General features: G+C 37.4%; 1 protein-coding gene and 1 pseudogene across 1 annotated transcript; both read right to left on the reverse strand.

The window, feature by feature from the left end:
• Positions 1–4704: 4704 nt before the first annotated feature.
• On the reverse strand, positions 4705–7984 carry LOC111633865 (annotated as a pseudogene).
• Positions 7985–11792: 3808 nt separating this feature from the next.
• Positions 11793–13007, reverse strand: LOC111633863. The gene has a single exon (XM_023378499.1). The coding sequence runs from the start codon at positions 13005–13007 to the stop codon at positions 11793–11795; it is 1215 nt and encodes a 404-aa protein (XP_023234267.1).
• Positions 13008–13330: the final 323 nt, after the last annotated feature.

Consider the following 13330-nt stretch of genomic DNA (forward strand, 5'->3'; position numbering starts at 1 on the left):
ATTTATAAATAGCTTTCAAAAAATTCCAAAAATAAAATTTTAAATTAAATTATTTGACAATAAACTGACAAATAATACTTGAATAGAATACAATATATTCAAACAAAATATGAATATTTGTTGCCATAGCAAAATAATGCTAAAATTTTCTTTTTTACAATTAAATAGTCAATTTTACTTTAATTAAATAAAATCTGTTTTTAAATGTTCAGGATAAAAGATTTGAATGATCAGTGGCAAATAATTATTGAAACGCGAACGAAAAAATTAAATATAAATAAAATCAATTAAATATTATGGAATCTCTAGATTATAAGAATTAGATACATTTAGATTTCCATCACGTCTTTTAAAATAAAAATTCTGACAATAAAATTAATGTAAATTTTATTTAAATTGAATTAAGTATAAATTACTATTAAACTAAATTTTTTGCAATGTTTTATTAATAAATATTGAGAGTATAAGTCAATACCATCATCATAATTTTATTTTTAAATACAATATGATCATATTAAAACATATATGTTTAATTATTTTATCATCAGATATAAAACAAATGTAATTTTTTCATTTTTCTATCTGGATTGCCGATATCATTTATAAATTTCCATGTATAGTTCGTTCATGGACATGAAGAGTATCCACTCGTTTAAACTACTTGTTACAAACTTTACACATATAAACTCTTCGAACTGCATCATGAATCATCTGTTAATGTCTGCGCTACATTTTGCTTTCCTCTGCTTATTGCAGGAAATCTAAACAATCAAACGTCTGTATATTTACTTTTACAATTTGGTACCACACAATAACACATTGTTTAAGGGTTTGAGTACTTATATACGTAATAATAGTCGACTCACACAGGAACTGCTTGTGGAGTGTAGTCTATCGATAAGTCCCAAAATGGCCGCTGCTGCATAGAATCACGAGAGCGTGTCCTGACCTTCTTATATAAACCTTGAATAAATGTGGAGAGCGGGACGAGACGCGACTTCGCGAGAGAAGCGAGATGACGGTTGAAAACAAACGCGCGAAAAGGTAATTTGTATTCCTTAAACGTTTCTGTTATCCAAATCTTTCTTATCGCAATTAAAGTTTTTCAGAGACGAAAAAAAAGTCTCACAAAAGTGGGGGCTCGCACAGGATAGGAATAGGCTTAACTCGAGGGGATTTGACGAACTGCGCTTTGCTTTTGTGAGTACGCTAAACATTTCTGTTTTTGTGAAAATTTCGGCGTTGGAGAGTCCGAATACATCGGCATTCTGGAAGGACTTCGACTTACATTTCGGCAAACCGTGAGTAGTTCTAAAATTCTACTTTTAAGATGGCAACGCTCGTAGAAATTATCGGCGAAACACTAAAGTCGACCTCGACAAGTTTGATAAAATTGTTGCATCAACTTGTATTCGAAGAAGTTAGAGATAGGAATAACAAAAAGATTGAGAACCTTTGGTGGATTCAATTTTCCATCCAAAGAGGATGAAAACCAGAAAAGAAAATGCATTATATTAACTAATGAGAACTTTCGATTAAACGATCTAGTTGTTTTGTGCAAATTATTAAATGTTAAATATGACGAAATCGTCGATAGGCTTGTTCTATCTCTTTCTGATTTAAAATAATTACAATCAAATCTGATCTTGGCAGACGTTGTACCAAAGACGAAGATGTATTAGAATTGTTGATCAATAAAAAATATAAAACAATGGGATCGGTAAAAATATAGCCTGATGAGGCTCTAACGGCAAAATGCATTTGAAGAATCTTTTGGAAAATTTTTGGAGAAGTTTGAAAATAATAAAAGAAATAACAAAGATACTATACTGCAGCCAATGTTAATTATTTGTCTGCTGATATAAATTACTCAAAATCAGTTTAAGAAAAAGTGTTTATTTTACTTGTTTATCTTATCTAATAATAATCTTTTATTTTTAGAAATTATATTTTTAGATGTATTAGAAGTTCAAACTGTTGTTGATGATTCACCTAGCAATAATTGTCTGCGTGTTTCGGATATGACTAAACTTTCCATTAACTTTCCTGACGTGAAAAATATAATCAAACCTTTCGACGGTAGTGAATATTGTTCTATCGATAAATGGTTGGATGCATTCGAAGACTTTACTAAAATGATGACTTGGTCTGATTTACACAAATTTGTATTTGCAAAACAATCCTTAACAGGGTTAGCGAAATTTTTTGTCGAGAGTCAAAGCGGTATTAATTGAAATTGGAATTAAAAGCGGAATTTGGTAGTTAAATATAACTCGGCGCGATTGCGCGGTATGTTGGCTAAATGCCAAATGCTCCCCAATGAATCTGTGCGAGAATATTTCTTTAAAATTCAAGAACTCGCTAGTCGTGGAAAAATTGAACCTGGCGGCTTGATCGAATGTTATTTCTGGTATACGTGACATACCCAGCAACAAAGCGATGTTATTCGGAACAGATAATTTGACAGAATTTCGTGAAAAGTTGAGAGTGTATGAAAAAATCCGGTCTACGTATTCTCGTTCGTTTCAGTCTGAACCAAATCTACCTACGGAGCGTCGAAAACCCCAGCCGTATCGAAATAAGCGTGACAGTAAAACTGTCAAATGTTTTAATTCTAATGAAATTGGTCACATTTCAAGTAGTTGTTCGTATAAATCTGAAGGTATTAGATGTTTTAAGCGCAAAAAGTTCGGCCATAAAGCTAACGCTTGTCCTCAAAAAAAGTAAACAAAATGGAACTAAGTCATTTCTCTAGATGCAACAACAAAATTGAAACGGATGTTGAAATCCTAGGTGCAAAAACAAAAGGATTCATTGACACCGGATCAGACGTAACATGATACTGAGGCATTTTTATGAAAAAGTAGAGACTCCGAAATTAAACTCAGATGATGTATCTTTAATTGGATTAGATGGGAATAGTATTTCTCCATTAGGTTTCTTCGAAAGTAAAGTAAAGATTGACGAATACGCTCTTCCTGCAAATATTTACGTGGTAGAAGGTGATCTATGTAATTCTATAATAATAGGAATAGATGTTCTGAATAAACTAAACATCTCTATAACAAACTACAGATTAGAAGTCGTGGAAAAACGAAGTCAAAATACTATTCGTGTTAATTATACTCAAATTTTTGTTCCCGATGGAAAGTCTGTGGCTGAATCAATACTGGTTAGATCAGATGACGCCTCTGGAAAAGGGCAGACGTCCATTTCGCATTCCACTGAGCAGGGAGAGGGAAACGGTTTTCAAAACACTAAACCACTAGTGAGGTGTTTCACCAACATTGCCTAATCGTGGTATTTGTAAATGCAGCGATTAGACTAATACCAAGATTACTGACGCGAGGATTTCACCAACAAATTTTAGCGAAAGATTAGTAAATCCCGAGATATTAATAACAGGATTAATGGATCCGATAATCTCGACACCAGCGCTAGTAGAAAATTTTCTTACACGTTATTTCATATTTCAGAAAGACGTAATACGCGCTTACATACAAACATGGCAGACAACAAGAAATGAAGTCGACAACTCGATTTTTCTCATAGAGAAACAGAGTATTTAATGGAGTTAATCGAAAAGTACAAAGATGTAATTGAATCAAAGGTAACGAACGCCATATCCTTAAAGAATAAAAATGAAACGTGGCAAATTCTAACCGACGACTTTAATAAGTTTCCGGAGGTTAGTAAACGGAACACAAAAAACTTGAAAGTTTTATGGAAAAATTTGAAACAAAAAGCAAGAAAACATGTGGCGTCAAATAAGCGAGCGCAGATGAGTACTGGAGGAGGAATATGTGCCGATATCGAGTGTCCTATGCCACCAATTAATTATCCAACAAATTTTCTCCTTAATCCCTGAGCAATTTACGCCTCTCTCAAATCCCATTGACAGCGATGCTGATTTTAATGTCCCTGTCGAAGGTAAATTTGTTTATATCTACTTATACTCGATCAAAATTAAACAGTAATAAAGCAGTTAATAATAAAAAATAAAAATTTATTTAAAAAATTATAAACATTGGTATTTATTTTCAANTACAGAACATAAATATTATATTGGAGAAACAGGAAAAAAACTTGAAGTAAAAATGAAAGTGCATGAGGCGGCAATCCGACTAAACAGAACCGAATCCCCGTGGCAACAATGCTGCAGTATAAAAAACTGTATTATTGACCGAAATAATGTTAAAATATTGTACAAAGTAAAAAATCTCGTAAAAAGACATGTTATAGAACATTACTGTATCAAACGATATGTAAATTGTACTAATTTAAATACCGGCACATGTGTTGATGCATGCTGGAATAGCTTGATAGAGTATAAAAGTGGATGTTACAATGTAAGATTGTAACATTCACTGATGAGGCTGATAAGCGAAATATATATGGATAAAAAAGGAAAAATAAAAATAAAGTGAGAAATACTAAACAAGTTTCTAGTCTATCTCTGTTTTTAATACTATCGAAATCAGATTTAAAAAAGTGATTTTCGCTTGTTAATTCTTAGAAGATTTTTAAAAAAATATTTTTTAGAAGATATTATTTTAAGATAATATTTTCTAATTTTCCTTACTTCACACTTATAAACCCATTCTCGTTCCTCGCTAAACTTTTTGAATAATGTTTTGGTATTTCAAGATTTTTGTGTCTAAAATAATTTTATACATTTTAAACGATTNAAAAGTCCAATACATTATAACGATTTGGCCTCTGGCCCAGAATCTCTTTGAAACTTGCATTTCCAAAATGCTGTCTACGCCTGACCTCAAAGGCAGAGAATCGAGGAGTATGTGTTTAACACTTTAGATAGCAGTTGCAATACTGGCATACTGGTTACTCTTCGCCCTTCAAAAGGTATTGATGAGTCAAACAAGTATGTCCAATCCTTAGACAACAAAAATGACCTCAGATCTCCTGTCATAGGGTTTCTTATGTGTCCAGTTTTCTATCATAGGTTTGATCTCATGTAGTTTATTGTGTACTTGTGAATTCGACATATTTTGCCATCTCTCTGCTAGTTGGTTGGTTGGTTGGTTAACTTTTATTGGCACAAAAGCCATACAGGCTATACTGCGCCACAACACATGGTGCAATTCGAAGTAGAAAATAAATAGGAAGACATATATACACATAAACAAAACATCACAGTTTAACCATTAAACAGCCAATGGTAATATAAATATAAAATCTATAATATAATAAATAAATAAGTAACAACAAAAATAAATAAATAAGCGACAACAAAAATAAATAAACAAACAACAACAAAATATATATACAATAATTTATATATGCAACTCAACGTAAATAAAACTGTACAATAATTAATTCATCAGATTTCCCTATACATATTAATGACTTTTAGAAAGTCCAGTATATTATCCAGATTTGGCCTCTGGCCCAAAATGTCTCTAAGGCTTGCATTTCCGAAATGCTGTCTACGACTCTGATCAGAAGCAACACAGTTGCAAAATATGTGTTTAACACTTACAGCACAGTTGCAGTGCTGACATACTGGTTCGTCATCTCCCTTCAAAAGGTATTGATGAGTCAGTCGAGTGTGTCCAATTCTCAGACGAGTAAGGATAACCTCAGATCTCCTATCATATTGCCTATTATGTGTCCAATTTTCTACCAAAGGTTTGATCTCGTAAAGTTTATTGTGGATTTGTGCATTCCACATGATTTGCCATCTCTCGGCTAGTCGTTTTTTAACAACTAGCTTCAAATCACCTCCTTCAATACGCATTGTATGCTGTGAAGGGCTTGCTGACTTAGCAGCTGTATCAGCTTCTTCATTACCTCTTATACCCACGTGGCCTGGGACCCAACAGAACTTCACAAATAAATTTCTTGTAGTGAGATGACAAATTAGTTTCTGAATTTTAATAACTAGAGAGTGAGAACTAGGTTCATACGAGATCAAAGCCTGAAGTGCACTAACTGAGTCAGTGTAAATCACGCAGCAACGATGACCTTTCCGATTTATATGCTTTAAGGCTAAGTAAATAGCCTGCAACTCCGCAGAAAAGATGGAAGAATTCGGTGCTATTTGTTCTGCCACAATTTCATCCTGGCAAACAAAGGCTAAGCCAACATAGTTATCCGACTTAGATCCATCGGTGTATATAGGAATTAAATTCCTGTTACAATGCTGAATTTCTGCGAAGTGCTGTCTATAGACGTAGTCTGGCGTGGTTTCTTTAGGGAACTGCTTTAAGCTTAAATCAACATCGATCGGTGAAGATGACCAAGGTGAAATACTATTAACCTCAACATGTGAGATGTTGCTTGTGTCTAGGTCAATCGTGCTGCTTACATTCTCCATTCTTATGTCGAATGTAGGGACACTACTCGTCCGAGCTACAAATAATCTTTTCAGCTGAGTATCTGGACAATCAGCTGTAAGTTTTATCTGAGATTTTTGTTTAATGTACAAGAAGAGAGACAACTGTTCTCTCCTGAGAGAGAGTGAAGGCTCATAAGCATCCACATACAAACTTTGAACAGGGGAAGTTCGAAATGCACCAGTGCACAAACGCAAAGCTTGATGGTGGATTGGATCCAGAATCCGAAGAGTAGATTCTCGCGCAGACCCATAAACAATGCAACCGTAGTCCAGCTTAAAGCGAACAAGGGCCCTATAAATCCTGAGCATCGAAAATTTGTCTGCTCTCCAGGATGAGCAGCTTAGTACCTTTAAAAGGTTTAAAGATTTTAAACATCTACTCTTCAGGTTGCGCAGTGTGGCAAAAATGTCAGTTTATTATCGAAAAAAACACCCAAAAACTTAGTCTCATTCACCATTGGGATTTTATCCCCGTTTAGGTAAATTTCCGGATCCAAATGCAAACCACGCCTTCGACAAAAGTGGATGCACGAGGTCTTTTCCGTGTTAAAACTAAAACCATTAGTCTTGGACCAATGGTCTATGCGATTTAAGGAGGTTTGTAGTTGTCTCTCGATAAAACTCATGTTGCTAGACTGGCAGGAGATCTGAAAGTCATCCACATACAAAGAGTGTTTCACACTAGGGGGAAGACAGTTAGCTATGCTATTAATTTTAATTAGGAACAGAGTCACACTCAAAATAGAGCCTTGAGGAACACCTTCTTGTTGCGTGAAAGGCCTAGATAAAGTGTTGCCCATCCTGACTTGGAATCTTCGATTCTCTAAGAAGTTTTTTATGAAAATTGGCAAATTACCCCGAAATCCGAAATGGTCCAGATCACGGAGTATCCCATATCGCCAACAGCGATCATAGGCCTTCTCTATATCAAAAAACACAGACACTAAGTGTTGTCGTCTAACAAACGCTTCGCGTATAGATGTTTCAAGGTTTACTAAGTTATCAGTGGTACTTCTGTTCCTACGAAAACCACTCTGATGTGGTGAAAAGTATTCATTTTTCTCTAAGAGATACATCAGACGTCTGTTTACCATCCTCTCAAAGAGTTTACAGAGACAACTTGTCAGAGAGATTGGTCTATAATTTGAGGGATTCTTGTGGTCTTTACCAGGCTTCGGAATGGGAATAATGATCGATAGCCTCCAAGAGTCAGGAAAAGTATGTTCTGTCCATATTCTGTTAAACAGATTTAGAAGATTACAAAGGGAATTGTTTGACAGATTTTTAATCATGCTGTAGTGGATTTTATCCGGGCCTACAGCACTATTCCCCGAGCGAGAGATCGCTGTATGTAGTTCTATGTTAGTGAATGGCACATTATATTCCTCATTAGATGAAGAATGGAAATTTAAATATTGTTTTTCGCTTTGGGCTTTATAAGCCTGAAAATTTCTTGGATACATAATATTACTGGATGAAGACGAAAATGTTTCTCCCAATAAATCGGCAATACCCTGTATATCGCTGACTATTGTGCCATTATTTTCTAGCATGGACAGAGAATAAAAAGTATATTTCCCATTGATTTTATGAATTTTATCCCAGACTGCTTTTCAGCTAGTAGATGATGTTATACTGGAAACATACTTCCTCCAAGAATCCCATTGGCTTTGCCTTCTAACTCTTCTGGCATTTGCCTTTGCTTTTTTAAAAGCAGTCAAATTTTCAGCACTAGGGTATCTTCTGAAAATCCCCCATGCTTTCTTTTGTGCTTTAAATGCTGCCTCGCAATTCTGGTTCCACCATGGTTTCGGATGCTTTGGATATCTGGTTGATGTTTTCCCCATTATTTTCTCAGCTGCCTGTATAATACTAGAAGTGACAACTTCAACTGCGTCATTAATATCAGCAGCATTGACCATTTCCTCAGTGATGTTAGCCAAAGAAGAGAATGCAGGCCAATCTGCCGTTTCCAGTTTCCAGCGTGGTGGACGGGCTGTTTCACAGCTTCCTCTGCCTCGATATTTTAGAAATATTGAAAAGTGGTCACTAGAGAGTGGATTAGATCCAACCTCCCATGTAAATGCCGAAAACAGATTCAGAGTTGCTAATGATAGATCAATGGCAGTGAACGTTCTTGATGGGGCATGGAAGTATGTCACTTCTCCAGTATTAAATAGGTACAGTTGGTGATTACCTATAAATCTCTCGATGGCTCTGCCTCGACGATNGTGGCCTGGGACCCAACAGAACTTCACAAATTAATTTCTTGTAGTGAGATGACAAATTAGTTTCTGAATTTTAATAACTAGAGAGTGAGAACTAGGTTCATACGAGATCAAAGCCTGAAGTGCACTAACTGAGTCAGTGTAAATCACGCAGAAACGATAACCTTTCTGATTTATATGCTTTAAGGCTAAGTAAATAGACTGCAACTCCGCAGAAAAGATGGAAGAATTCGGTGCTATTTGTTCTGCCACAATTTCATCCTGGCAAACAAAGGCTAAGCCAACATAGTGATCCGACTTAAATCCATCGGTGTATATAGGAATTAAATTCCTGTTACAATGCTGAATTTCTGCGAAGTGCTGTCTATAGACGTAGTCTGGCGTGGTTTCTTTAGGGACCTGCTTTAAGCTTAAATCAACATCGATCAGGGAAGATGACCAAGGTGAAATACTATTAACCTCAACATGTGAGATGTTGCTTGTGTCTAGGTCAATCGTGCTGCTTACATTCTCCATTCTTATGTCGAATGTAGGGACACAACTCGTCCAAGCGGCAAATAATCTTTTCAGCTGAGTATCTGGACAATCAGCTGTAAGTTTTTTCTCAGATTTTTGTTTAATGTAATAAAAGAGAGACAACTGTTCTCTCCTGAGAGATAGTGGAGGCTCATAAGCATCCACATACAAACTTTGAACAAAGGAAGTTCGAAATGCACCGGTGCACAAACGCAAAGCTTGATGATGAATTGGATCCAGCGTCCGAAGAGTAGATTCTCGCGCAGAGCCATAAACAATGCAACCATATTCCAGCTTAGAGCGGACAAGGGCCCTATAAATCCTGAGCATCGAAACTTTGTCTGCTCCCCAGGATGAGCAGCATAGTACCTTTAAAAGGTTTAAAGATTTTAAACATGTACTCTTCAGGTTGCGCAAGTGTGGCGAAAATGTCAGTTTATTATCGAAAGAAACACCCAAAAACTTAGTCTCATTCACCATTGGGATTTTATCCCCGTTTAGGTAAATTTCCGTATCCAAATGGAAACCACGCCTTAGACAAAAGTGGATGCACAAGGTCTTTTCCGTGTTAAAACTAAAACCATTAGTCTTGGACCAATAGTCTATGCGATTTAAGGAGGTTTGTAGTTGTCTCTCGATAAAACTCATGTTGCTAGACTGGCAGGAGATCTGAAAGTCATCCACATACAAAGAGTGTTTCACACTAGGGGGAAGACAGTTAGCTATGCTATTAATTTTAATTAGGAACAGAGTCACACTCAAAATAGAGCCTTGAGGAACACCTTCTTGTTGCGTGAAAGGCCTAGATAAAGTGTTGCCCATCCTGACGTGGAATCTTCGATTCTCTAAGAAGTTTTTTATGAAAATTGGCAAATTACCCCGAAATCCGAAATGGTCCAGATCACGGAGTATCCCATATCGCCAACAGCGATCATAGGCCTTCTCTATATCAAAGAACACAGACACTAAGTGTTGTCGTCTAACAAACGCTTCGCGTATACTTGTTTCAAGGTTTACTAAGTTATCAGTGGTACTTCTGTTCCTACGAAAACCACTTTGATGTGGTGAAAAGTATTCATTTTTCTCTAAGAGATACATCAGACGTCTGTTTACCATCCTCTCAAAGAGTTTACAGAGACAACTTGTCAGAGAGATTGGTCTATAATTTGAGGGATTCTTGTGGTCTTTACCAGGCTTCGGAATGGGAATAATGATCGATAGCCTCCAAGAGTCAGGAAAAGTATGTTCTGTCCATATTCTGTTAAACAGATTTAGAAGATTACAAAGGGAATTGTTTGACAGATTTTTAATCATGCTGTAGTGGATTTTATCCGGGCCTACAGCACTATTCCCCGAGCGAGAGATCGCTGTATGTAGTTCTATGTTAGTGAATGGCACATTATATTCCTCATTAGATGAAGAATGGAAATTTAAATATTGTTTTTCGCTTTGGGCTTTATAAGCCTGAAAATTTCTTGGATACATAATATTACTGGATGAAGACGAAAATGTTTCTCCCAATAAATCGACAATACCCTGTATATCGCTGACTATTGTGCCATTATTTTCTAGCATGGACAGAGAATGAGAAGTATATTTCCCATTGATTTTATGGATTTTATCCCAGACTGCTTTTGAGCTAGTAGATGATGTTATACTAGAAACATACTTCCTCCAAGAATCCCTTTGGCTTTGCCTTCTAACTCTTCTGGCATTTGCCTTTGCTTTTTTAAAAGCAGTCAAATTTTCAGCACTAGGGTATCTTCTGAAAATCCCCCATGCTTTCTTTTGTGCTTTAAATGCTGCCTCGCAATTCTGGTTCCACCATGGTTTCGGATGCTTTGGATATCTGGTTGATGTTTTCCCCATTGTTTTTTCAGCTGCCTGTATAATACTAGAAGTGACAACTTCAACTGCATCATTGATATCAGCAGTATTGACCATTTCCTCAGTGATGTTAGCCAAAGAGGAGAATGCAGGCCAATCTGCCGTTTCCAGTTTCCAGCGTGGTGGACGGGCTGTTTCACAGCTTTCTCTGCCTCGATATTTTAGAAATATTGGGAAGTGGTCACTAGAGAGTGGATTAGATCCAACCTCCCATGTAAATGCTGAAAACAGATTCGGAGTTGCTAATGATAAATCAATGGCAGTGAACGTTCTTGATGGGGCATGGAAGTATGTCACTTCTCCAGTATTAAATAGGTACAGTTGGTGATTACCTATAAATCTCTCGATGGCTCTGCCTCGACGATTGATGTCAGGACTGCCCCACATAGGATTGTGACCATTGAAGTCACCCAGTAAAAGAAATGGTGTTGGTAGCTGTTCAACCAAAGTATCCAATTCATTCTCATTCACTCTGACATCTGGTGGCAAGTATATAGAACAAACTGTGACAGTTACTCCAATAGATATTCTAGCTGCCACGGCTTGCAAATTAGTGGTGATTTGTACCGGCAAGGATGGGATGTGATTTGAAACTACAATAGCCACACCTCCACTGGCACGGTTGTGGCTATCATCGTCCTTGCGGTAGAGATGGAATCCTTTTAAAGTAATGCTTTCTCCAGGTTTCAAATGAGTCTCCTGGAGTGCCACACAGAGAGATGAGGTAGATGACGTCAAGTGTTTAATGTCAGAGAAGTTGTTGCGGAAACCACGACAGTTCCATTGGATTATTTTATAATCCATTATGTGTTTGAGGCAGCATTCTTTGCATGGGTATCCCTCTTTAATTTAATAGGGGGTTTCTCTTTTGGAGGTGACATTTCTTTTGTAACCTCCTTGTGGGTCTCTTCTTCAGAGAAGTCAGAGAACTCACTCATAGATTGAGCCTCTGATTTTTTAGATTTAGAGAGAGCAGCTTTCACTCTCTGTTTGTTTAACGGGTTCTTACTTGCCTTTTTGGAACCCAGGTTTCTTGTTATTACCCCTGTTTTAGGTAGGGGTGTTTTCAGTTTTATATTTTCCTTTTCTGGTGTTTGGGTGGATGGTGTAAGCAAACATTTCGCATGGCGTGTGAGAGATTCATTTGGGGGAACAGAAATATCTGTTTGAACCCCAATTGCCTTTGTAGACTTCAAAGCAGCTGCAAAAGTCTTCTGTTTTAAAAGTGCACTTGAATTGACCATGCGTCGAGCCTCTGGATAAGATAGATTGTTTACAGTTTTAACCTGCTGAATCTCTTTCTCTCTCTGCCATGCAGAGCATTTCCGAGAGTAGGCAGGATGGGCATCGTTGCAGTTTACACAGCGTGGAGTACTGGTGCACTCAGTACTCTGGTGTCCTTCAATTCCACACTGTGCACATAGGCTTTTACCTCGGCAGAATGTTTGTGAATGTCCAAACCGCTGGCATTTAAAGCAACGCAGCGGGTTTGGAATATATGGGCGAACTGAACAGCGCAAATAGCCTGCTGTAACAAAAGATGGCAATGACGGTTTTCCAAAGGTGAGGATTAGGTGTTTAGTTGGTATCAACTTGCCATCTCGACGGATTGAGATTCGTCGGACAGCAGTGACACCTTGGTCTGAGAGGCCGATCTGAATATCGGATTCGTCCTCAGACATCAAATCGATTTCGGATATCACACCACGTGATGAGTTCAAACTTGTGTGTGGTGTGATAGTAACTTCTATGTCTCCTAGAGATTTTGTCTTCATAAGCTTTTCAGACTGTTGAGGGGAGGCTGCCTCCACGAGCAGGTCTCCTGATCGCAACTTTTGAATTTTTTTAAGATGCCCAATGGTAGATTCTAAAAGTTTCTGAATCGAAAAGGGGAAACGTTTAGAAAGAGTTGTTTCTCCAATAGCATGCACGATGAGATAGGCTGGTTGGTTGGAGGAACTGTCCTCCTTTGGTGGTGATGCATTGGTACATGATTTTTTTAGTTTTAATGAATCCATATTTAAAAATAAGTATTCAGCTCCTAGTGACCCCACCCACCACGGGGCCCAACAAGGGGATGCCGTCACATGGGAGACTCCCATAGACTGTCGCACCAGGGTTTCCCAAGAGCTATACCCTCACAATGCAGTCAAGAAGAGCACATCTTGTCTGACGTGTCTGCCCGGTCTGCATCGATCGGTTGACTCCAAGCCGAGGTCTATAATGACTCAACGACCAGCCGATTGACTCAAACGGAGCCTGATTTCAGCCTCCCGTTTATCCGAAGCAGGGGCCAAAGTAGTGTGTTGGGGACGTTATGTTGCCCCTCAACTACCAGGAT

This window comes from Centruroides sculpturatus, unplaced genomic scaffold (assembly GCF_000671375.1).
Source record: "Centruroides sculpturatus isolate CEXI.00-Female unplaced genomic scaffold, Cexi_2.0 scaffold804, whole genome shotgun sequence".
NCBI lineage: Eukaryota > Metazoa > Arthropoda > Arachnida > Scorpiones > Buthidae > Centruroides > Centruroides sculpturatus.